The following is a 26,828-nucleotide window of genomic DNA, read 5'->3' as shown; positions in this document are numbered from 1 at the left end:
GAGAACAGGCCTTATGAGGAGCAGCTGAGAGAGCTGGGGTTGTTTAGCCTGGAGAAGAGGAGGCTGAGGGGAGACCTCATTGCTCTCTACAGCTACCTGAAAGGAGGTTGTAGAGAGGAGGGTGCTGGCCTCTTCTCCCAAGTGACAGGGGACAGAACGAGAGGGAATGGCCTCAAGCTCCGCCAGGGGAGGTTTAGGCTAGATGTTAGGAAAAAATTCTTTACAAAAAGGGTCATTGGGCACTGGAACAGGCTGCCCAGGGAGGTGGTTGATTCACCTTCCCTGGAGGTGTTTAAGGCATGGGTGGATGAGGTGCTGAGGGATATGGTTTAGTGTTTGATGGGAACGGTTGGACTCGATGATCCGGCGGGTCTCTTCCAACCTGGTTATTCTGTGATTCTGTGTTTCTGTAATCAGATGTAAAAATATGCAATAAAAGGGAAGGAATGGACTCATTGGTTCAGGATATTCCTTTCAGTCTTGTCTATGGCTGGGATTCAGCTAGCAGATTTAGAGATTCAGATTTAGACTTTCATAAATATGGATCTGCATGAGAAGTAGGTTTCTAAACTCCAATTACAGCCAATGGGGCTCTAGGATGGGATTCAATTGCCCCTATGTAAACTTTTAAAGCATTTGAAATACCATCATCTATTGTGCCCCAGAAGTACACCTTTCCCATAGATCATATGTGGTCTCTGCCAGGCTCACATGGGACATCCCTTGTACAAGGGACATCCCTTGTACCCTAGAGAGTCTGAAATGACACCAGACATCCACGGGCAATACTATAGGAATAGTTTATATTCATTGTGGTGTGAACTATAGCAATAGGATGTGGCATAACTGGCCAATGACCTACAGGTAAATGATTACATTCTAAGGCTTGTGGTACAATGACAAATACAGTGTGAACCTCTTCCTTATCCTCTTCAACTTTTGGCAGCAGTGTGCTAAAACATTCAGACAAAAAGGAAAAACCACAGCAAACTTTCAGCTTTATGTAGCAAATCAGTTTTGCCAACTCTTTTTTTCAATAATAAGGTCACAAGCGCAGACCACCCAAAGGGCACATGACAAGTCACTTCTGTTTTCTGCACATATACACATGAAAGGAAAATTACCTAATAATTTCACTTATCATCCCTCAGGGTTACTTCACTGTACATATTTTTCCACGCCTATTGTGCTATTAATCTTTATCCTCTATCTTCTGCAGAAACTTCTGTTTTCCTCCGACAAAATCTGCCAGGCTCCCATTCTCCAAGGGGTCACAGGTTGCAGAGGAATCCACAGAAACAGGAAACCAGGCTTCCTCAAACAAAACCTGTTTCCTTTCTACAAAAATAAAGCCTGTCAGGGCATCCTCTGGGTAGGGTCAATATATGAGCAGCAGTTCAGGAGGAGGGATACTCTACAGGATTTCTTGCTTAGGAAATAACTGTGAGGTTACTTGTAGCATTTTCAGACCAGAAAAATGGAGTTAATCTTCTTGCTGCTTCTCTTGCATTTACAGAGTAGCAGCACTGGTTTTAATACTCCAAGAAAGCTCTGGACCCCAGGTCAGGATGGCAAAACCCAGACAAGTCACTCAGACTTGACTCCATCTCTGACCACAATTGTGGGGGCACATGATTCTGAGATCCAGGATGCTGAAGTGAGTGCATCACACGGACCCAGTTTTGCATCTTCAGGCAAGACTCTGGGAATGAAAGCAGTGAAGAAAACCTCCAGTACTACAATCTCTTCCTCTGCAAGGCAGTCAAATGGACTCAGTGACAGTAACCTGGACAAAGATAAGATGGGAAACTTGTCTAGCAGCAAAGGGGCACCTCTACAGGGCAATGCTAGAGAGCTCCCTCTCCAGCAAGAGGTCACTACAATCCAGGATACAGCGACAGGGAACAGATCTCTCAAGCAGCCATACCACAGCACTGGTATCAACAGCAGCCAGCAGGATGCCAGCTCCAACACATCTGGCTTTGAAACTACTAGGGGAAAGTAAGGAAAGTTACATATTTTTTTCTTGTCTCCTATCTACTGCTTAGGAATGTTTATTAGCTATTTTCCTTTTCCCAGCAAAATAATTGGCACAAGTTCTAGAAATTTCAGTAGAATTGTTTTCTGAGCTTAAAGTATACCTAAAATAAGCAAAGGAACAAACCTGCAGTACGTACTCAGTCAAAACCATATATTTGTAGCAGAGTAAATGCTACAATATTTTACTCCTCAGGGCAATTACCTCAAAACCAACAGGAAAGTCTTTATTGCATATGGGTAGGAAAGGACTACAATAGATACCTCCCTGTTTTATGCACAATAAATTTTCTGCATTTTTCTTTCCTTTTTTTTTGTGGGTAAAAGAAATTGCAAATGCACTTTTTCATTTGGAATCTATTAAAAATGATTGTGTTTGCAAACTTCTCTACTGAATTCAAAATAAAAGTAATTAAGTGTACAAAATTCATCAATGCCTGACAACTTGAATTCTGAGATAAAAGCTTGTGAAAATTGGCATTGCAGGTGAACAGGCATTCAGAACTGTATAACTTAATATATAATAGCAATGCATAAGAGGGTATATCAGATTATAATGCCTAGTTTTATATTGCTGGAACAGCCCATTATTTTCTTTGTTCCCCAGCGTCCTCTGTTCTCAATAAGGATGTTAATACTGACTTTGGAGACATTGCAAGGTTCACTTAATTGCTGATGTATGTTCAGATACTGAATTTATAAGACAAACCATTGGTTGTTTTCCATAGTATTTATGTAGAGTGGGCTTTCAGAATACAGATTTCTTCTTTCAACTGTACTTCAACAAATGTTAGCATCCAAAAGGAGGATAAACTCTTTGTCTTAAATTCACACAGAAGAGAATAAATCAACCCTTAGAAGTATTCCTACAATTATCTTGCTATGTGTGGCTGCAAGCTAATGTTCCTTCAACTCAAGGAAAAGATTCCCACTGACCTGAACATGTATTGGATCGTATATAAGCAAAATGATGCCATAAAGACCCAGACAAAAGGCATCACTTGCCTCAGTTTGGAAGCATTAACCCGATAAGGAGCTGTGTTTACCAGATAGCTTTCCTGGCATACTCCTTCAGTTATGAATGTCATCTTACGACGGCATTTGGCAGTGTGTCTGAGTCAACCTGAGTTAAATGGGTTCTCTTTACACCTGAGAGCTGATAACTGCATCTCCATTAAAATAGTTCTTAACATATGCTAACCTTAGAGTCCTCAGCTTTCTAAGCTTTTGTCAAAAACAATATTCCAGTGAAATTAATCTTAAGAAAAACTCTGTGAATTGGAGGTATTGTTTCTTCCTTTTACATAAGGTATAAATAGCAAAAGTTTAGTCTTTGGTTAACAAGATCTTATGTTTTATTTTTTGCAATGGGATGTGGTTGCAATTTCAGAGGCAAAATAAGCGAATCTTGTACTGGCTAGCATATTGTGGCTAGACCGCTTATTTCATGAGTGGTCAAGGAGCAATCTGCAGAAAGTTTTTCTGGGTTTGAGTCCATTGAGCAAGTTAGAGATAAAATTGGTATTGCATATCAAAGTTACAGGAATGTATAACAGCACGAAAGCCCAGCACAAAACAGAATGCTGAATCATTAGTATCTTTCTCAAACTTCTGGTCTACCTAGCCTCTCTCTAGCAAAGGACTACAGTTCTAGGTGTTCCTTGATGGCTTAGATGACTTTTGACATTAAGATTCTTGTGTTATAAGACTTGTCTTCCCAACGCATATGAGTGTTTTCACAAGCAGCTAGAGTGATTTGAGATTTTCTCCCAGCTTTGCCACTGATGTCAACTGGACTTAAGAAAGGCACTTCACTATTCTGTCTCCCTTTCCCTATGAATTAAACCTGGATGACTAATAAAGTCACTTATGACTCACTGTTTTTCAGTAAAGTAATGAAAAAAAGCCAAGTCTAGTGTGCTCAGTGTTACTGCATTTTTATTTATTATATGCAGGTGTTATCCCTTTCTAGCATATTTTTTCTTTTTTTAAAAGAAAACTTTGCATCTTTATTGCAAATAAAATGAAAGAGGTGCTGTAAAACTTCCAGTAAAGACATACAGCTTTCTTTGAGCTCTACTCTTTTAATGCTTGAGCACAGCATGAATAAGTCAATAGCAGATTTCATAGTTGTAAATTGTACTACCTCTAAGAAAATTTGGAAGCATGATTTGCTTTTTGGTTTTACTTTGATTTAAAGCAACTCTTTGGCTATAGTCTATTCCAGTCTGAATTTCTGTGTGACCTTGCAGGAACTGCATGACTCTAATCTTTTATGGCAACCCATTGTGCTAACATATGTGCAAGAGATGCTGCTGTTAAGAAGCTCCATAAAGAAGGAACAATAGATAGAGGTCAGGAAAAGACAAGAGGAAGGAAAACAAAACAAGAATGAGCATTTTTTAAAAAAAACCCATGTTTATAATTAAAAAAATAACAATACATATACTTTGTTGAGGCATCACCAGGGCAGTCACATTACCCACAAGGTGCAATGTTCCCATTGTAGAAGCTTAATTACCCAAATATCCCTTTCTGAAGGAGGCAGTGTGCCTTACTGGCTTAATTACAAAGATAATTCCCTTGCTATCTACACCCTAGTACATCCAAGGACAATATCATGCATACGTATCATATGCATGCTAAAATTAGATTAGGAAAGCGTTCTCCTAGTTCATTACATTTTTCAAAGTTCCCCATTAAAATGTCAGAAAAGCACAAATTGAAAATATTTCCTGGATTTTTGAAGTCTGCACCTGAATTCTGACAACCAGGAAGCATGGCAGAGAAGGTGCACACCTATGGCAGCTAGCATAACCCCAGAGCCCAAACTGCCAGGCACAGCTGTGGTGATGCTGCAGTGCTAAGACCAAGCTGGGAAGGTAAATCATTGAGTCACGATCAGGTCTGGTGATAGCGACCAGGCTAAGACATAGTTCAGTGATCACTGGGTAAGTGATGGGGCAAGATCAAAAGTAGGACAGGATTGCAGGTCAATTTACAGGTCAGGATTGGCACAGGAGCAATGTAGCCCTCTGGCGAACTTCGGTGGGGCTCCTGAGCCCATGATCAGGATCCCATCAAGGTCCTGACAAGTTTCCACTTTTTTTTTTTTGAAAGAAATGTCCTATTAAACCTCTCAAGACAATTAATTGTTATTTTCCTACTGAAACAGAACCATATTTGCCAAAGATCATGACTTTTTTTTAAATACTTATTTCAGGTTGGCTCTTGAGGTCCTGGCAGAACTTCTAGGGGCAGAGACGTACTGCAACAGGCAATCACCTGACGAGTACAATCAGTAGGGCTAAAGCTTCCAGATTCAAGATTCTGCTGTTAGTAAGGCGAAGCTTGGCTTTGAACCTCTCTATATCATATCTCAATGTGGTGCTAAATATTGGGCATATCCTTATCCCTAATCCACTAAACTCTTCCCTGTTCTTCACTGGAAAGAAAATGCAAGGAAATCTTGGTTTTGCATTGCAGTGGAACAATTTTATAGTTAACCTGAGAATAGGTGCATGAGGATATTATTTATAGATTCTGTAGATACCTACTCTCAAACCATCTCAGAAGAATGGTTTCACTGGTGAAGTATCCTCCATTCTGGGAGGGGCTGCATTCAAGCTTTCAGAAGAATAAGGAAACTTCATAAGAAATACATCTGGAATCGACTGAGCTGAAAGAAAATTCCTTTTTTTCACTCCTAGTAAACAATTTGACTGAAGATCTGAAATATAGGGCTTACACCTCTACAAAAAAAAAGCATGCATCTTTTTCTTTGTGTCTACCTATCTCAGATTTTTCATGCCATCCATACCAATGAATAAAGAAATGCTAGAAAATAGAGCTGTATGACATTAATTGTAAGTGCAAATTTGGTGTCAAAGAAGAAAATGAATGACACATTCTTTTCAGTTCAGTTCATAAGAGATACACCTTTTTTAGCTTCTGGAGAGAATTGCAGTATTTCACTGTATAAAGCAGCTTAAATAACAGTGATGCTATGAAGCAAGTCTGAGGCTAAGTCCTGAGACTAGCATATTCATTCTTCCATTCTGAATCAATTTTTATTAATTACTATTCAAGGCAACTCTTGAATACATCAGACATTCATTCAGGCTGTAAATTAACCACACTATCTTCACGTTGTTGGACAGTTGTACATTATTTTTTTCTCTTAGTATGTTTATATTACACATTTTCCAATTATCATGAATCCACTGAGGGTCTTCATAGACTTTCCCTGCCATTACTTTGGGTAGTGGTGAAGTGCCAGTATTTTATTACTAAGTGCAGAAGGGTTTAACAAAGTCAGCATCAGGGACAGATTTGTTTAGCTGTCGCATGTGGTGGAAGTGCTGATATATTTCATTCTCATAATGAGACCTCTGCATTTCTGCCTGGAAATTGCTTTTGCTTATATCAGCTCCGTAGAATTTCCAACGTACTGACAAATTAAAATGAACGGTTAAGCTTGGCAGATGGTTCAAATACACAAGCCATGTTAAAAACTGATTTAACTACCTAGTTAATACAAGGTTCACAGTCTCTTTTGATCATGTCACTTTTTAATGGAGCAGAGAGAACAATTCTCAAAATCAATTTCTTAAGATTTTGCATCATTGTGCATTTACAATAACTAAAGTCACGCATGACTTCGGTTTCTGCCTCGCTAGGTATATTCACTATGACCTGGAAGGAGGAACTTTTTATACTGGCACTTGAGTTGCCTTGGCAGCTAAGTGTCAGAGGATGTTTGACAAGCAGTGCTTGCTTTCCCTCATAATGTTGTATTCCAGCCACGCAGAAGCCCTTTGCAATAAGATCCTCTTGTCCAGCTGCACCTTGAATGCCCTTCTCATGCTTGGCTGTAAGTCCAGAATCTAATTTTCCTATACATGCTGAATGCAATGTTACTCCCATTGCAGCCCTAACGACCTAAAGCAAATTGTTCACCTAAGTGCTGGAATTCACTACTTTGTTGCTATTTCATCCAGAGAATAAGTGAGGCAAAGGATATATTTATGCAGTTCCATAATGATGCATGTGGCACAGTACCAAGAAAATGTAACTGTCAAAAGAGAATTTCAATGCAAATATATAGAGATTAGTGCTGTCTTCTGCTGATCACAGAAGTAAAACAGTTAACAGATGACAGAGACTGCAGTGTGAAGTAGCAAAACACTTTATTGCATTGTGAAGATTAGGTACTACTGCACAATGAACAGCAGTACTGGTACAGGGCAAGAGTTGCGCATGGGCCATGCAATTCATAATCTTCTTGTTTATATCAGTGCTATTATACCCCACACATTGATGAAATCTTTTCTATTGCTGATGTCTCATGCACAGAATGAATTACGGGGTCTTTCTGCTCCATTGCGGCAGTCACCTTTCAAGCAATTCCAGTACTTGGGCAGTAAGGAAGCATTGTGGTAGATGGCTTACCCAGCTTGCACTACCTTCCATAGACCTGTGGGATGTTTTGTCTTTCAGGGAGAGAAGAAATAGTAAACATATGTCCGTACAATTTGTAACTGTGGGTGATAAAATAGTTTCAGAAAACTAGACAAAAATTCAGGAAATAACAAAATCCAGAGTTCCGTTTTTCCGAGGGAGCCTTTCAGCAATGAAGGGAAGGCAGGGTCATGACAGACTGTTTTCAGTAGCTCAGGAAACATAATAGTGGGGAAAAAATCATCTCTCTATCCAGGTTGCTTTTGAGATGCAGAAGGTACTTATAAAAGACAAAAAGCCCCAGCATCTTTTTCTGTTAGCCTCCTCAGAGCCTGGTTATTTAGTTTTTCTGTGATCAGATTCAGCTAAGACATTACTGTATAGATGACTTCTGATTTTTTTTAAAACAATATAATAAAAGATTCTGATCATCACATTACACTAACTGTTGCATTAATGCTCATGCTTATCTTTGCTCTTGCTCTTTGATTCATCTGCCATGGGAACAGTGAGGATTAGGAATACTCTTTTCCATCCCTACCGCATATGCTAGGATTACTGTAACAAACTGGACACAGTTTGTTTTCCTCACAGCCACTGCAAACATGCAGCTCTGTGGCATTTCATTAAGGCACACTAGAAACATTTGATGAAGTCTACACTGAAAATATGCATTCTTACAAAACTGAACACAAGTAACACTTTAGAAAATTGGCACTAACTCCTAGAATAGAAGTGGCAAGGAAAAGGAGAGCAGCAATGTGCCCCCGTATGTTTTCCAAAGGCTTTATTTGTGTTGTCAGTGAGAGAATGCAAGTGTTTTAAAAGACAATTTTTCTGCCAAATCTCAAAGCATCTCTTCCATATTCTTACTTCTAGCAACTAACACCATAGGTCATGAGGAAAAGCCTGGCAAAAAAAAAAATCATCTTGGATTTCATGGACTTGGACTCAGATCCATTTTTTTGAAAGAGCCCCAAAAGAAATTAGTCAGTGACAGTATAAATATATAGCTTTCCACGAGTAAGTGACAAATCAGGCACAAAGCAACTGGCAAGTAATTTAACCATTAATAAATCTAAAGAAGAAAAGAGAAGCTTCCCAAACTAACACTGTAAACAGATTAAAGAACAACATTCACCCCTGGAACTGGGATCTTCTTTTTTAACATTTTCATTTTGTCACTTGAAGGCTCTTGCTTTTTGATTAGTATCTCACAAAGGAGAGAAGCCATTATTGACATACTACAAACTCCTTTTCTGTTGACTAACAAACCAGTGAAAACCAGTATCACTGAAGGGCATCTAAGAATCGGTGTCAGTAAACTAGACCAGAACTAGTTCAATTAATTTTGTACTCTGGGCCAGTTAGATGACGGTAAATATATTTATGTTCCAGAGGAAAAAATGCAGAATGTTCCCTTTTGAGGAACAGTTTGCCTGGGTTTTCAAATGTGTTTTACTGAATTATTCTCAAAGCACATTGATGGGCAACTTCTCTAATGTCTAATTTCTATATGTGAGAGAGTTTATTTTCAAGGGCTCTGAACAGGGAGACGAAGATAAGGCCTAGAAGAGCTGGAGCTGATTTGGTTCACAACAAGATAACCTTTTAAATGCTAAAATAAATCGGCAGCATGCTAGGTAAAGGGAAATTATGAATTCATTTGTGCAGCACAAGGTAGGCCACACTGTTGGTCACGACAGTAAATAAAAATTTAGATGAGACAAAGAGTCTGTTAACAGTCCAAGGCTTCAGCATTGTACATACAAAAAAACCAAGGAAATGAATGATGAGAGCAGAATTTCTGTTTTGTAATAGACAGGACAAAATGTCAGGACCTCGAGTCCTGAAAAAAACCCATTAAACAAATGGTATGACACGCCCCACCTGATACTTCAGTGTCAAAAATTCAGCTGTTTCTCAGGGCTAAAAACATATCCCATAACATATTTTCCCATCTCATACTATATTATATTGCATATCAAATAAACTTTTCAGAGGATGTCCAGGTTTCCCAATTTGATTTGTTTATGGTCAATCCCTAGTGAGTACTGAATTTTTATTTCAGCTGAGATTTGTACATTATAGAGCAAAGGAAGCAATGTAGTGAACTTAAAAAGTAACTCATCTTGGTTCGGGTTTATAGTTTCTCCCTGAAATAGGGCTTATATTTTTGAAAGGTGACTCACCGTCATGTAAAGATATAGAATTCACTGTGTCACTAGTATGAAAAAGGAGAGAGGTCTCTGTAGTCACCTAGTGGATTTTAAAGGAAGTTGCTGAAACCAAAATCTGGTCTCACATGCAATAGCAAAAAAACCTTATGAGGGTGCTTGCCATCCTTATAATCTGAATTTTTACATTATGTCAATAAACATTATCTCTCCACATCCAAACTTGGCATGTTGTTTAAAGCAAATTGAAAATATATCACAGCAATGTACTTTTATGTAACCTAAATTCAGGGCCCGTACTTTGATCTTTGTGTAATAGTCTTTCAGACTGGGAAAGATCCTAGCTTACAAAAAAAAAAAAATATTTCTTCCACATCATGTCATCATATGATTTTATGTATGGATGCACTTAACCTACTGTATTCAGAAGAATGATCATGCTACTCGGAGGAGATAGATACATAAGCAGACATCACAGGTACACAGAACAACAGAATCACTCAAGTTGGAAGGGACCCCTGAAAGTCTCTAGTCTGACCTCCTGCTCACAGCATTGCCGGGTGTGAGATCAGACCAGGATGCTTGGGGCTTGATCCAGTCTGGTACTAAGTTCCATGCTCTGGGCCGGTGATTACACAACCTCTCTGGGCCCTGCTCTACTGCCTGTGTGTCCTCATGGAGAACAAGTTTCTCATATTCAGTCCAAACCTCTCTTGCTTCAACATGACCTGTTGTCTGCTGTCCTCCTGCCATGTTTTGCTTAGAACAGCTTAGGTCCAACTTCTCAGTAGTCTCCCTGTAGGGCCTGGGGGGTTGCTGTTAGGTGCCCTCAAAGCCTTCTCTTCCCCAGCCTGAACAAGACCTGGTCCTTCAGCCTCTACTCACAAGGCATCTTCTGGCTCCAAATGTTTGTAGTATCTTTCTACATCCTCTTTGCTGAGGTGTAAAGGACAACATAAAATGAAAATGTGTAGAATCAAGATTAGCATTTCATAAACTAATCTGTGAAATACCAATAAGCTGAATACAATGCAAATGAGGCACAACCACCAAACTGTGCATGGATTTTAAAACCAGTTCCAGCCCTGGGTCCTTTTGTATTCCTTGAGCAACACAATAATCTTATTTTCATGATTCAGTGATATTCAGTTGTGCATTTCTATTAAAAGCTAGGCAATCTAATTTTACTCACAGATAAAAATAACTCATTTTCAGATATAATATTAAAGGAGCAGAACAAAATCTATACCCTTTGTGGCCTGGCTGCCACCACTGTTCCTGTTGAGTAGCTTCTGGACCACTTACAAGGACCTGTGCTTACAAGCAAGTGGAAGTAAAGGTGGACAGGTATACCTGATGCTCTGCAACTGGCAGTTTTTGGGAATACTGGTTTGTTTTTTCCTTGGCAACATTCCCGAAGAACAGTTTAAAGTGCAAGCATGCTGTCTTGTAAATTTCCACTCACCCTCTCACCATAAGGAAACTAAAATTTTTTAATGTTAGTGTAAATTGTTTGCTTTTCTGCAGCATTGGGCTTCACAGCATCAAGAATCATAGAATGTCCTGAGTTGAAAGGGACCCACAGAGACCACTGAGTCCAAAGCCTGTTCCTGCATAGGACAACCCCAACATTCACACCATGTGTCTGAGTTCATTGTCCAAGAGCTTCTTGAATACTGTCAGGCTTGGTGCCATGCTACTTCCCTGGTGAGCCTGTTCCAGCGCCCCCTGAGTGAAGAATCTTTTCCTAATATCCAACCTAAACCTCCCACATCTTCCTGCCTTTCCCTCAGGTTATATCACTGGTCACCAAAGAGAAGAGATTAGTGCCTGCCCTTCCTCCTTCCCTTGTGAGGAAGCAGTAAACTGTGACAAGGTCTCCCCTCACCCTCCTTTTCTCCAAGCTGGACAGACCAAGTGACTTTAGCAGCTCTTCATATGGCTTCCCCTCTAAACCCTTCACCAAGTTTGTGGCCCGCTTCTGGACACTCTTCAGTGGCTTTATATCCTTTTTATGCTGTGGCACTCAAAATGGTACACAGTACTCAAGGAGGGAGCACAGCAGCGTGGAGTAGAGAACAGTGGGACAAACGCCTCCCTCGATCAGCTAGCAATGTCATGCTTGCTGCACCACAGGACACAGTTGGCCCTCTTAGCTGCCAGGGCACACTGTTGGCTGGTGTTCAATGTGCCGTTGATCAAAACCCCCAGATCCTTTTCTACAGGGCTGCTCTCTAGCCTCTCGCTCCCCAGTCTGTATGTATATCCAGGGCTGCTGTGTTCCAGGTGCAAAATCTGGCACTTTCCTGTGTTAAACTTAATGCAATTGGCAATCACCCAGCTCTCCAATTTGTCCAAATCCCTATGCAGGGTCTCCACCCTCAAGAATGTCAGCAGCCCTCCATAGTTTTGTGCCATCCACAAACTTGGTCACTAAACCTTTAAGTCCTGCACTCAGGTCATTCATGGAGATGTTAAAGAATGCTGGTCCTAGGATGGGTCCCTGCAGAACTCCTCTGGTGACTGGTTGCCAGCCCGATGTAACCCCATTCACTATGACCTTTTGAGCTTGGCCTGTGAGCCAGTTGCTCCCGCATTGCACAGTGTGTTTATACAGCTGTGTGCTGGACATTTTATTCAGGAAGAGGACTAGTACAAAGCCTGTTGAAGTTCAATAGAAACATTTCCATTGACTGCAAATGTACACAGAACAACACTGTCACAGACCAGCTGCCTTCACCAGCAGTCACAGCAAGGAGTTAAACACATTTATTTTCTCCTTTTGCTGCCCTCCTGTGACTCCCTGATAGAGACATAGTAGGACCCAGAACTGCACTGAAACAGTTAGCTTATTACCTGTAATGTTACAATTCTAAGTCAAGGGTATAAGCTTAAGTTTACACCAATATTAATATCCTACAAGGGTTTGCGAGGGACTATGCAACCTGTCTGGAGTTCAGTGATAAAGTCTTTACGGATGTATGCTGTGTCCCTGCCCAAGGCAGGGGGGCTGGGACTAGATGATCTTTAAGGTCCCTCCCAACCCAAACTATTCTATGGTTCTATGATTCTATATTTCCATGAGGTTTCTGTAAGTGAAGTTTTTGGAGATGATCGGGTGTTTGTATGATGTTGACATCAGTGAGGGTCTCAGATCAGCTGACATGGAGCTCCAATTATAACCCATTCCTCTCATACTCTCATAGTCCATTCTGGAGTGACAACATCAGAGATATCAGTCAGTCCAGCTCCTTATTTTCATTACCTTTGGTCAGTGGCGTCACTGGTAAGGGACACGTCTGGTTGTTCAAGGCCAGGTTGGATAGGGCTTTGGGCAGCCTGATCTAGTGAGACGTGTCCTTGCTCATGGCAGTGGGGTTGGAACTAGATGATCTTTAAGGTCCCTCCCAAACCAAATTATTCTATGATTTTATGATTCTATGATTCTATGACCTGGTGAAACCCTCACCAATGTGTAGGGATCCGAAAAACTCCAGGGTCATCCATCAGGCCATTTCTCTTACACAAAACTTACAGTTCCTATATTTATAAGTCATCCAAGTACAACATATATTGATTTCTGTAATTCTAGTAATTCTTTATTAATGCTTTAGTCCTTTGTGATTTGTGGTAATTACACTTTTTCCTTTTTTTGAAAAAAAAACAATACTAATAAAAAAACCCAAAACAACAAGGGTGCAAAACTGGTTGGATGAATGGGACCAAAGATTTGTGGTAAATGGAGTTAACTCCAGCTGGAGGCCGGTCACTAATGGTGTTCCCCAGGGCTCAGTGCTGGGTCCAGCTCTGTTCAATGTCTTTATCAGTGACCTGGATGAAGGCATTGAGTGCATCCTTAGCAAGTTTGCAGATGACACTAAGCTGGGTGGAAGTGTCAATCTGCTGGAGGGTAGGGAGGCTTTACAGAGGGATCTGAACAGGCTGGACCGCTGGGCTGAGTCCAATGGCATGAGGTTTAACAAGGCCAAATGCCGGGTCCTGCACTTGGGGCACAACAACCCTATGCAGTGCTACAGACTAGGAGAAGACTGGCTGGAAAGCTGCCTGGAGGAGAAAGACCTGGGGGCGTTGGTTGCCAGTCGACAGAACATGAGCCAGCAGTGTGCCCAGGTGGCCAAGAACGCCAATGGCATCTTGGCTTGTATCAGAAACGGCGTGACCAGCAGGTCCAGGGAGGTTATTCTCCCTCTGTACTCGGCACTGGTGAGACCACTCCTCGAATCCTGTGTTCAGTTCACCCCTCACCACAAGAAGGATGTTGAGGCTCTGGAGCGAGTCCAGAGAAGAGCAACAAAGCTGAGGAAGGGGCTGGAGAACAGGCCTTATGAGGAGCAGCTGAGAGAGCTGGGGTTGTTTAGCCTAGAGAAGAGGAGGCTGAGGGGAGACCTCATTGCTCTCTACAACTACCTGAAAGGAGGTTGTAGAGAGGAGGGAGCTGGCCTCTTCTCCCAAGTGACAAGGGAGAGGACAAGGGGGAATGGCCTCAAGCTGTGCCAGTGGAGGTTCAGGCTTGACCTAAGGAAAAAAAAAAAATCATGGAAAGGGTCATTGGGCACTGGCAGAGGCTGCCCAGGGAGGTGGTTGAGTCACCTTCCCTGGAGGTGTTTAAGGCACGGGTGGACGAGGTGCTGAGGGGCATGGTTTAGTGGCAGATATGAATGGTTGGACTTGATTATCCAAGGGGTCTTTTCCAACCCGGTGATTCTATGACTCAAGGGGGAGCCCTCTCCTTCCTTCAGGCTCCCCCCACCCGCCCCCGGGTGCCCAGCCGCGGTGGAGCCGCGCCCCGGTCTGTACCGAACCCACAGGCCCCGGCCCCTGCCGGCGGGATCAGCAGCCGCACGGCGCCGGGAGCGCCGGGCGCCCCCTGCCGGCCGTGCGCGGCAGCGCCGCCCCTCGCTCTCCGGCAGCGCGGGGGCAGAGCCCCGCGGTCCTGGCGCCGGGGGCGGGATGCCCAGCGGGGCGGCGGTGGAGCAGGGCAGAAGCCTCGCGAACAGCGGGTTAGGGGAGGGTCTGGAGAGGGCGGCGAAGCGATGAAGAGCTTTAAGGCTCTTGAGTGGCCCCTGAATGGGGAGGAAGGGATGCACGGTGCTTCCAACCGAGCGGGGTGTTCCTCATCGTGTGATTTCTTAACTTTCTTAACCCGCCTCAAATGGGGACGGGCTGAAAGAGTTGGGGTTGTTCAGCCTGGAGAAGAAAAGGCTCCGAGGAAATCTTACAGCGACCTTCCAGTACCTGAAGGGGCTACAAGAAAGCGGGGGAGGGACTTCATACAAGGGCATGTACTGATAGGACTAGGGGGAATGGCTTTAAAATTGGAGGCGTGAAGATTTAGACTAGACGTTAGGAAGAAATTCTTCACGATGAGGGTATTGAGGCACTGGCACGGGTTGCCCAGGGGAACTGTGGCTGCCCCATCCCTGGAGGTGTTCAAGGCCAGGTTGGACGGGGCCTTGAGCTGCCTGGTCTGGTGGGAGGTGTCCCTGCCCATGGCGCGGGGGTGGAACTGGATGATCTTTAAGGTCCCTTCCAACCCAAACCATTCTACAATTCTGTGTAATGTTGAGGCCAGCTTCAGAAATCTGTGCAGCAGATCAAGAAACCGTATTTGCTGCGTAAGAAATCCTCAAAAAGAATAAGTAAATGACTACTGCTGAGACTACCTCCTATTTGTCTCCTAGCTGTGCATCACAGGGTAGGTTTTCACAGGCCACATGGCTTCCTTTTGCAGAGAGAGGAGTTGCTTTTTGCGGGGAATCACATCCCTTTGAAGTTGCAAGATGTTGCCCAGTAATTCACACCAAATACATATATATATATATGTACATACACTCTCCCATATCGTGAGCTTTATGTGAATCACTGAGGATGAATCAGCTGAACACTGCCGTCATCTGTCTTACATTGTCAGAAATAAGAAATTTTTTTTCCAGCAAAGGGAAACACATGTAATATTGGTACATACTTATGTAGGCAGGGCACTGGGTTTCTTGCCATGGACATAGTGCAGGCAGTCCCTGCTTACAATTGCCCTGAAACTACTAATGTTTCACAGGTATCTTCAAGCTGCATCCTTTCTGTTTTCTGGCCAGCTGTGGAAAGAGAGAAATGCTTCACAGCAATGGGTTTTTTTCTGTGGAAAAAGAAAGAGGACTGGTGTAAGTAGAAAAGAAAAAAACTTTTCCAAGAGGGTATTAATGCAAGATCTGAGTAAGCTCTATGGGATGTGTAGGATCCCAAAAGCTAAAGACAGGCTTAATGGCACTGTTTGGGTCCCTCTAATGCCCTTCCAGTTGTAGGTGCTTTGCTCCAGCCACCCAGGTAGGCTCCATGGCCCATTAGCTGCTCAGGACTTGGAATTTGTAATCTGTGCCATAAACCACAGAGGACTCAGGTCTGCCAAGGCTTCAGTATAGACATGCTTAGTGGTTGCAAAAGAAACAAATGCTGGTCTTCATGCTTTGCCCTCCTTCTCAAATAGGGTCAAATTTCACTTCACGCAGAGTTGGGATAGCCGTATTTTAATCTGAGCTGGATATAATGCTGCAAATATAGCAAGCAAAGAGGCAGTTTCAAAGACATGAGGACTCAGAGGTACTGTCCCATGCCTTGTTACCAGTGGGTTTTCATGGCCAGTACATACAAGACAAGGATGAAATCTGTCACATGGGCTTTATGCCAACCAGGGATTTGCACCAGCCTTTCCAGGCTGGATTTCTGTGTATGTTGTGAGGATTTTGTTTTGTTTTTAAATACAGCATTCCTGATTGAAATCAGGTTCAATGCAAAAGAAACACCAGGCTCCTGCAGCTCTCAGCAAAATCTGCATGTTAGAAGTCTGTGTTGCTGATCTGGAATATATTATTCCGTAGAGGGTAAAGAGGATTTTCAGGTTTAAACTCCTGTTATGCAAATCAGTTGTCTTCTGTTCTGCCTTCGCATTAACACTGCCTGTCATAGTTCTTCTGCCACGCTTCATCTTCTATTTCCAAATCTACATTTTTTCAGAGAATTTGATTTCAAAATTATATTTACATTCTTAACATCTCTTAATGAGCTTATTTCATTGGTAGCATAAACCTAATTACAAGTCACACCAGGGGCTCTTTTGCTGAGAATATTTTCTCCAATTTAGCCTGATAGAAGGTTGCTGGGTCATGTGAGAACCACAGCTTCAGATATTGCACTAATATAGCTTAAGAATTAGTTAAATATTTTAAACAGAAACACTTTGCTCAAGTTGAGTTCAAGTTTTGATAGAGACCACAGGCTGAGTTCAGACTATCTTTAGAAACCAAGAGTTTAACTGTTACATTTGGGATTTATTATACCACATTTTCCTTTGCAGGGCATTTCCAAATGGATAATTTCAAGAGCAATAGCAATAGCTGTTACCTTGAAGCTAGCCACCCTCAATAATAATTATAATTAGTGGATTTGCATAATGAATTTTAAAAAGTAGTGGTTTTTTTTTTAAACTGAACTCTGTATTTCAGTGCTTTCATATATTTTACAACTGCTTTTTATGCCTGTTTTCATTGTTTTATCTTTTCATTGATCAAATTTCATCTGCTCAGATGGAAAATAGAATTTGATTACCAAAAATTATACCCCAACCATGTGCACTGCAGGAAAGGTCGTCACTGACAACACAATATGTCTTCTGTTTAATCCCTTTCTCTGGTGAGCTGTCTGGTCTGCATGGGAGGGTAGGGCACAGGCTAGGGAACTACGAGCTTGAGTCCTAACCTCACCACTGGAACAACATGGCCCAGATTTTAAAATCTGACTCCTGTATTTGGGTTCTTGCTTTGCAGCAGTTGCAAACTTAGCACCCAGCTGCCCAATGTGTTAGCTCTTAGTTCCTCACTTCCCAGAGGGCTAACTTGCAATAGTAACAGAGGTGTGGTACTGCCTAACTGCTTGATGTGTTGTTATCACTTCAGAGGTCTTTAGATCAGACCTTATATATTATCATTTAATTGCTGAGAGTTATTCGGGAATTTAGATGTTTACATTCTCTACACCAAGTTTAAATCATAAGCAAATCGTAAGCAAACCACCAAGCTTAGTCAGAGTTTCTCCCAAACAGGCCATTGTCAGTCTGGCCCAGAATCGCTTTTGGCATCTGTTAAAAAACCATTTAATATCACACTCATACACTAATATATATATGTGTGTGTGTGTGTGCGTGTATATATATTTAAATCTTTGTACGGCACTTTGAGAAAAATGCAGTTTTCAGCCTTGGGTATGAATAAACAGAACCCTTGCTACAGCTGTAGACATCTTCTGCCTGTTGTGAGCAAGGAGCTCAGTGGTAATGTCCTGGCAAGCTAAGAAGCCCTAGTTGCTCTGGGCAGCCCCACCTGGAACCTCCACCCACACTCATTGCCCAAGGGCTCCGTTTAAGCCCAGGCTTGAGCCTCTTCTCCTCGTAATGGTGCTTGTTCTCCTGGAACTGAGTGGTTACCTTGTCTCTGCCTGATACTTGCTGGACTCCTAATCGACCTGTATCTGTCACCCTAATGCTGCTTGTTGTCTCTGGTGCTGTCGTAATGTGTGCTGCTGGGGAGGTCAGTGCCTAGCTTGTGTGGTTGGCCCTCCGCTCCTGGCTCATCTTCTGTTTGGGAGAAACTCTGCTCTTGCTGCTCCATGGTGCTCAGCCCGGAAGCCTCACGGAAGAGCTACCCTCCTAGTTGTGCTTGTGAAGGAACTAAGTGCCCTGCTGTGTCCTACTCTTACTGAATGCTTGGCAAGAGGGAATGCTTATTCTCCCTTGCTGCTGCAAAGATGGGCTGGAAGGGATGGAGCTACAAGCCCTTTAACTGCTGAAAATATTTGACTGCAAATGTTGTAATTATCTAGTCACTTCTAGTCTCTATGTTCTCAGCCTACACAAGACTGTAAAGAACTCATATGCCCCTGCCAGAGGGATGATGTAAATAACTTCATGATTCCTCTGTAAAACTCAAAAGATTTAAGTCTCTTTTGATTCTGCTGATTTTATGTCTTGAACTTGAATAGAGTTGCTTTTGGCTTCCAGAGAGTCAGTGAGAAGAATACCTAATCTTCAAGCTTATGGTTGAGAGCTGTGTTTAATTTTTAACAAATATTTGTTTATGGAGTCTCTAATTTATACGCACAGACAAAAGGCAATGGCTAGAGGAGACAGAACATAAAGGAAGCATCAAACAAAAAGCACAACCTTTTTATACCCAATGAAAAAGAAATTTTATCCTAATTAAAATTTTCAAGGAAGTGGAAAGAGAGTGAGCAAAATAGGATCAAAGAGACTCAATAAAAATCCATTTTGTATGAGGCTCATTATTCATCAATTAAACAATAAGTGTGTGAGGGTGCACCACAATATGATACAAGCATCAGAAATACTGCTGGTTCATTCTGTTGGTCTTACTTAACATCTGGCTTCCTAGGTTATGCTGCTTTTTTGTCAGGAATTATTTTCCAAGTAAATCACTGCTGAATTTAATGCAAGTGCACTGGTAGGATCTCAGTAGACAAAAGCAATCACTTAAGGACAGATGCTGATACTATGTTGTGTCTTATGCCATTGCTCTTGTTTGAAGCAGTGTAAATCTGTACTAATGCTAGTTAAGTAAATGGAACTAATCTGGTCTTAATTGTATTTTGATTTCCACTGTAAGCAGCCCATAGCAAGATACTGATTTCAGGGCCAGCTGGGGAAAGAAAATAAATATTTATTTAGTGTATCATGAAGCACTAACAGAACTACTACAACTGGAAGCAAAAGTTAGCAGCAAAACATGACCCAGGAAGATGAACTTTAAGTTCTCATACCCAAATATTGGGATAGAGCTACTTCCAAGTTCACCAGCTCTACAACATGACTTGCAACAGGACTATGCCTTTTTCTTAACTTGCCAAGTCAAAAATGAAATACATTTCAGCATGTACAAGAGAATAGTGTATGACCCAGAGAAAGGCTGTCCTAAGTCAAGGGAAGGGAAAAAAATCACTACTTGACCAAAGAGACATTTGTTCCACTGGCAGAAATGCAATAATACTTTCTTCAGGATGCCTTCCAAGCTGCATCTGGAGATAAAGGTTATAGCTACAATTTTACATTACAAAAACCTGAACAACAACCACCACCAGAGTGTTCCTCCCCCCTCCCCCCCAAACCCAAGAACACCCTAATGATATGTTCTTTCATGAAATCATTTAACTACTTTTTAAAATCATTTCTGGTTTCCCAGACTTCCAAATCTGGCCCAGTATATGCTTGCGGAAACACCATCCTGCCCCCCTTTTTTAATTTATGTTTAAGCCTGTTTTGTTTTGATGCCTCTTTGCCATAACATCATTCAGTTTATAGTTTCTACTTAATTGTGTTCTCTACATTCACAAAGTTTCTTGATTTCAAAATCTGATTTAACAGTTTGCAGTTTCTTGCAGCTTCCTTAGAATCCTTTTTAAGAAAACCAAATCTGGCCTTATGCTCACCAGATCCTATCCTTGCATTGTGCTGCAGTGATCAAGAGTTTTATTATTTCATGTGTGACTTCCTTGTCTGAGTGCTTAGCCAGTGACACATGTAAGCGTGGATCTATGGCATATTATTGCTGTGTGTGGCTTTGACCTTGAAGTGCCCTGAAAACACAGTCTACATACATTCACAATATTGCTGTGGAAAGGGCAGAGGAGTAGAAATGTCTGAGTATAAAGCAAAAGTTAAAAACCTTACTAACCAATCCTTTGAAATCTGGATAAGTGGTTTGTAAAGTCTGAAGTGTTGGTATAGTTTAGGACCTGTCATTACTGCAATCTAGGAAAGGTTCTTTGTTCTTGATGCTCCACAAACATTTGTAAAGAATAATTTAGATTTGCAATATAAATATATGCAGAGATGGAGAAATTATTGACTGTTTTCTTTGTTGTTAATGGGTAGCTGGAGCAAAGACTAAGTAATTGCCCAAGACTGCGCTGGCAGTCTGAGAGAAATCAAACTTAATTTTCATATCTTATGGGTTAATATGGGGTTCAAAATTCTGGATTTAACTTTCCCCTTCACGTATCATCTATCACCATATTAGAGAAAACTTCAGTTGTAATTTTCATTGTATTTACCTTCTCTTACAGGAACTGGTGTGCTTATATTCATAGCAGACTCGTACCTGCAGTGGTGGTGGACAACCTGGAAACCTTCTCATCAGGCAAAGTGAAGCCTTGCACTTGGCACCTTGGATCCTGTGCTCAGAGGTATGTAGAACTAGGAAGAAAGAGTATTTTCAAGTACTTTAATTATCACCATCTGAATAATTAATACAAACATGCCTTTAGAATTGAAAATTAAACCAAGAGGGAGTAAATTAGCATGATTTCAGGTGTCCTCTTAACATGTCCCTATAGAGAGTATAAAAGCTCACAACTGGGAAGCCTCCTTGAGCTCCACAGTACAGGCTTGGCACACCTTCACTCAGGCACTCCCTGATAAGTTCAAAGTCTTCAAGTAAGCCCACTGCCTGTTCTTCTTTTCTGGAGTTACAGCAAGAAAAGCTGCACATGGACAAAGCTTTAAAGGACATGTGTGAAAGAACATCCTTTCTGTGCAGTTTTCCTAGCTTGTGCTTTGTTGGAGCAAAAGGCTTCCCTTGAAAGGCATAAATACATTTCATAGAATCATAGAATAACCAGGTTGGAAGAGACCCACCGGAAACACCTCCAGGGAAGGTGAATCAACCACCTCCCTGGGCAGCCTGTTCCAGTGCCCAATGACCCTTTCCGTGAAAAACTTTTTCCTAATGCGCAGCCTAAATCTCCCCCTGCAGAGCTTGAGGCCATTCCCTCTTGTCCTGTCCCCTGTCACTTGGGAGAAGAGCCCAGCTCCCTCCTCTCTACAACCTCCTTCCAGGTAGTTGTAGAAAGCAATGAGGTCTCCCCTCAGCCTCCTCTTCTCCAGGCTAAACAACCCCAGCTCTCTCAGCTGCTCTCATAAGGCCTGTTCTCCAGCCCCTTCACCAGCTTTCTTGCTCTTCTCTGGACTCGCTCCAGAGCCTCAACATCCTTCTTGTGGTGAGGGGCCCAGAACTGAACACAGGATTCGAGGAGTGGTCTCACCAGTGCAGAATACAGAGGGAGAATAACCTCCCTGGACCTGCTGGTCACGCCGTTTCTGATACAAGCCAAGATGCCATTGGCGTTCTTGGCCACCTGGGCACACTGCTGGCTCATGTTCAGTCGGCTGGCAACCAACACCCTCAGGTCCCTCTCCTCCAGGCAGCTTTCTAGACAGACTTCTAGTCTGTAGCTGCACAGGGTCTTTGTGCCCCAAGTGCAGGACCCGGCACCTGGCCTTGTTAAACCTCATGCCATTGGACTCAGCCCAGCGGTCCAGCCTGTTCAGATCCCTTTGCAGAGCCTCCCTACCCTCCAGCAGATCAACACTTCCACCCAGCTTAGTGTCATCCGCAAACTTGCTAAGGGTGCACTCAATGCCTTCATCCAGGTCACTGATAAAGACATTGAACAGAGCTGGACCCAGCACTGAGCCCTGGGGAACTCCACTTGTCACTGGCCTCCAGCTGGAGTTAACACCATTTACCATCACTCTCTGGGCCCAGCCATCCAACCAGTTTTCCACCCAGGAGAGTGTGCGCCTGCCCAGGCCAGAGGCTGACAGTTTCTCAAGCAGAATGCTGTGAGAAACTGTGTCAAAGTCTTTACTGAAGTCCAGGAAGACCACAGCCACAGCCTTTCCCTCATCCAGCAGCCAAGTCACTTTGTCATAGAAGGCGATCAGGTTAGTCTGGCAAGTTGTGAACCCATGTTGACTGGGCCTAAGCACCCAGTTCTCTTGCATGTGCTTCATAATAGCACTCAAGATCACCTGTTCCATGACTTTCCCTGGCACTGAGGTCAGACTGACAGGCCTGTAGTTTCCTGGGTCCTCCCTGTGACCCTTCTTGTAGATGGGCACAACATCAGCCAGCCTCCAGGCCAGTGGGACTTCCCCAGTCTTCCAGGACTGTTGGAAGATGATGGAAAGGGGTTTGGCCAGCACATCTGCCAGCTCCTTCAATACCCTTGGATGAATCCCATCTGGCCCCATAGACTTGTGGGTCTCTAGTTGGGCTAGCAAGGCTCTGACCACCTCCTCTTGGATCATGGGAACCTCATTTTGCTCCTCTAGCTCCTGGGTTTGTACACAGACGGAACAACTTTCTTTACAATTAAAGACTGAGGCAAAGAAGGCATTAAGTACCTCAGCCTTTTACATACATTTGTTATTATCTTTCTGCTGGGTACTTATTTCTGCCGCAGCTCTGGTCAGGCAGGAAACCTAGAAAAGTAATTGGCCTGAATATAGCTTGTAGATAATGACTCTGCTAAACATGTTCAGATTGTCCTTTGTGGTTTGGGTGCCTTATTGTATTCTCTGAACATTAGATTTCAATATTAAGTGAAATTGGGTTTTAGTGCATGGGCCTGGAAAATGGCAAACTGAAACAGACGTTGTAACATATTTTTCCCACAAAAAAAATTTAGAAGTCTCTTACAAGTCAATCTGGCTCTTCTGAGAATTGTCCTCTGGGTAGTATGGCAGAACGTGCTTGTTTTGCAGGTCCCAGACAATGACAAACCAAGCCTACAGAATCAAACATAAGATAGTAACATCGCTGGAATGGAAGTGCTGTCCTGGATACAGTGGGCAAAACTGCCAACCTAAAGGTACGTAGAGTTGTAATGATTTGGAATTAATCACTTCAACAGAAGAGAATAATACAGTCTGATTTGCAAGCAAATGCCTCTACTGAAAATCAATATAGTTCTCCCTGTTCATTTAAAACAAGGAAAAATGCACACCAGACCTCTCTTCCACTCTCAATAAAACTCACAAAATCTTCAGCCTTATTTCATTTTGATAAAATACAGAGTTTGCATTCAGTGCATCTCTACTTTTGACCTTTTGGTTATTGAGTATTGCAGTGCTGGGGATATTAAATCCAAATTCTCTATTGAATACTTGCTGTAAAATTAATCTACAGCATGATGACACTGTTGGCTTTCAGTTTCAGGCTCTAAGAATATGTTTTAGACATGATAGAATAATGTATCAACTTTTTTCCCTCTGTATTGAGTATCAGTTTTGTTGCTCATTTCAACAGTGACTGAATTTTATTAGGCGTTACACATGATCGCTGCATAACTGTGCCCTTTTTTGACAGAACAGAGTGTTTTACCTCTTCACTTGTGATGAAATTTATGGCAACATACTGTAGTTTAACATCTGTATAATAGCTATTTCTTTGCTGCTGGCCTTAAACAAGCTGCCCTTGAAAAAGAAGATATTGCGTCAGCATACATGTTTTAAATGAATGAATATTACAAGAAAGGCCATTAGATGTGGTAGGCAATTCAATCAGCAGTGGTAAAGTAGAGGCAGTGATTAAAAATTAATGTAGAGGAATGAAGAGAAATCACTGTAATTCACATCCAGGAGGGAAATTTCAACGCTGAAGAGCCAGAACCTCAGTCTCATCAGGCGCAAAATCCTTTTCTGTGCAGCTGGGCGTGGAGTCAGATATTAATGTGGGACACAGCCAGTCAGAAAAGCTGTCCAGTGAGCATGGATGAGGTGTTTTAAGGGTTTGCTTTTAAAAGGTGCAAACATTAGCAAAAATAGATTAAAAAGTTATTATTGAAGTGGGAGGCTACAACTGATAAAATTGAAATGGCACCAAAACAACAGGGTAGCATTGACCAGAAAAAAAAAAAAAAATCTGTATAACTCAATTTGTAGTGGCATCTGTGTAAAAATAACAATAAATGAAAATGTTGTCAGGTGTTACAGGAACAGGCTTGAAATCGCATCTCCTGGGTTTATTCTCTAACTTCTTCTGGCTTGCTGAATAACTTGGGGAAGCCACTTACAATCTGCATACCCAGGTTTGCCCATCTAGAAAATTGAGATGACACTTATCTCACAGGGGCACTGGGATATTTAATTAATGCTTGTAAATGTGCTTAAAGAGGTTGGGATGAAAGGTGTTATGTCAGAAAGACTCTTCTTCCCTGCTTCTGGAATCCTGCCTCCCATGAGGAAAAGACCACCAGCACAAGACCTGCCTGTATTATTCAATTCCCTTGAGGGGATGTCAGCTAATGAACTAGAACAGTTGGGAGCCCAATAGCCTTGTGTTCAGGGTGTCTGTTTCTACAGCAGTCGAGGGAGAGACATTGTAAGCTCTGACTGGGGCTCTCCAGAGTCGCTGTGCGCTTTGCTTGGCCTCTCTGCACTTGATCTTCTCAACAGAACTGTTATTGAAGGGTTTCTGTGCCAGGGGAACTGGGGTATCTGACAATATGTTTTATATCCTGGGAAGGCATGGTTAGTGTGATGTGGGTTGCTCGTAGCAAATGCTAATTCAAAACACCTCCTGGTTTAGCTTCTCTTTCAAACCAACTGAAATTATACGTATCTATTTCAGTCTGACAATCTAAGCAGAAGGAAACACTTGTCACCATCTGATAGTTATTACTAGACATCTGTAAACCATATTTGGTAGCCTCATTGTAACTGCTTGGTTGCAGGTGCTTCTCAAGGCAGTGTAGTAGTGAGTGAGACAGAAGAGCCTCTGGGAAGAGATGTGTTCAGATCACTGTTTCTAACTTTTCTTCCTATGTGGCAACATATAACCAAGTCAGATAACAGATCCTAGTCCAGCCTGGAAAGTGCATTTTACAAGAAACTATCTAAGAAGGGAAAAATGCAGACGTAATTTCTCACAAGTCTCATGAAACAGCACAATATGGAAAATTCAACAGATAAAACATCATTATTTTGATTTGGGAATATCAAATGCTGAGCCGGGAGCAAAGCTGCTAAAATGAGAGGGCTTTTAAGTTGCACAGTTCATGGCGTCATTTTTAATAAATATGGCTTTATTCTAAATTTTCATCCTTAAGCTGGAGCAAACAATGTGAGTGTAATAATGTCTGAGGGGAAGAAATCTCAGTTCGATCATGCGCACGTGGTCTTTGAACACTATATTGTGCGCCATGAATCACTTCAAGAACTGGAAGATGCATCTTCAAATGTAGATCGTGCTGTGTTAGAATTCAGCTTTGCTGTGGAGTGAGGCTGAGATGACTTGATGTGTTTGAATTTATCACCATCCACCTTGGCTGTGTTTAAAGCAGATGACTGGTTCTCAGAGCTGCTCACAATGCCATAGCCATTGTTAGCACTGAATGGTCTTGCTTGGTAGTGATATCATTTCTCCAGCAGATGGCTGTAAAGCGTTCCACACAGGAGCGAGTGCTGTTCTCTGTGTGGTGAGCTGCAGACACAAAAGGTAGCAATTCACCTTGAAATGCAGGGAATAGGAGGAAAATACCGTACTCCCCACAGGAATTCCCCTTCAGTCACGCCTGCTTCATCAAAAATATATTGAGAGAAAAAGATCCAATTTCCATAATTTTAATATTCCCTGAAATCATTTTGCATGCTGTGTTTAAAAATACATGGGACAATAAATTATACATCTAGGCCAATATATTAAATGGTAGGAGCATAATGTTAAATTCCTCTGTGTGTTACCTGATATTCAGAAATGTTCAGGACCCTGAAGCTTCTAGAGGAACTGGAAGAACTCCTTAATCAGCATTTTGAATTGCTGCTTTATTTCAGTTCATGTGGCTTTGTTATTGTAAGTGGCACATACAAGGTGGGTCTAGAAGTCTGATTTTTATTTTATATTTTAATTTTTGTCTTAAACATAGCATAGTGCATCCTTTTTTTAATATGAGTAATTTGATGGCTATCTTCCCTAAAGAGATGCTTTAAAATTTCTGTCTGGTGTTCGCATCACATCTGGTACTCTTCAGCGTTTAGAATGGGGAAACTCAGCTGTGGGACCAAGGAGCGCCTAAGGCTTAATCACCATATGATGCATCAGAGTCATTCCTTTGGGAAAGGACTGAGCCACAGTAGAAGAATGATATAGGAGAAGCTATATTGCCAGTGACTCTTCTAAATTTGTTTCACAAATGAAAGCCCTGAATTTCTAAATTTGCCTTAGAAGTACCTTTCCCACGTAGTGATGAAATTTAGCAACTGTACAATATAAGCAATTGTCTCTGGGTGAG

General features: G+C 42.0%; 1 protein-coding gene across 2 annotated transcripts in view; it reads left to right on the top strand.

Annotated features, from left to right (window-relative positions):
- Positions 1 to 1,370: 1,370 nt before the first annotated feature.
- MMRN1 (multimerin 1) overlaps positions 1,371 to 26,828 on the top strand; it is a 47,543-nt gene continuing 22,085 nt past the window's right edge. For both annotated transcript variants that reach the window (XM_069855627.1, XM_069855626.1), the window contains exons 1-3: positions 1,371 to 2,001; positions 20,820 to 20,939; positions 23,302 to 23,408. In XM_069855627.1, coding sequence (XP_069711728.1) covers positions 1,478 to 2,001; positions 20,820 to 20,939; positions 23,302 to 23,408 — 751 coding nt within the window. In that variant the 5' untranslated portion in view covers positions 1,371 to 1,477. The remainder of the gene's footprint in view (positions 2,002 to 20,819; positions 20,940 to 23,301; positions 23,409 to 26,828) is intronic.

This window comes from Phaenicophaeus curvirostris, chromosome 4 (assembly GCF_032191515.1).
Source record: "Phaenicophaeus curvirostris isolate KB17595 chromosome 4, BPBGC_Pcur_1.0, whole genome shotgun sequence".
NCBI lineage: Eukaryota > Metazoa > Chordata > Aves > Cuculiformes > Cuculidae > Phaenicophaeus > Phaenicophaeus curvirostris.
Note: the sequence above shows the minus strand (reverse complement) of the source record. Positions and strands in the feature narration are given on the sequence as shown.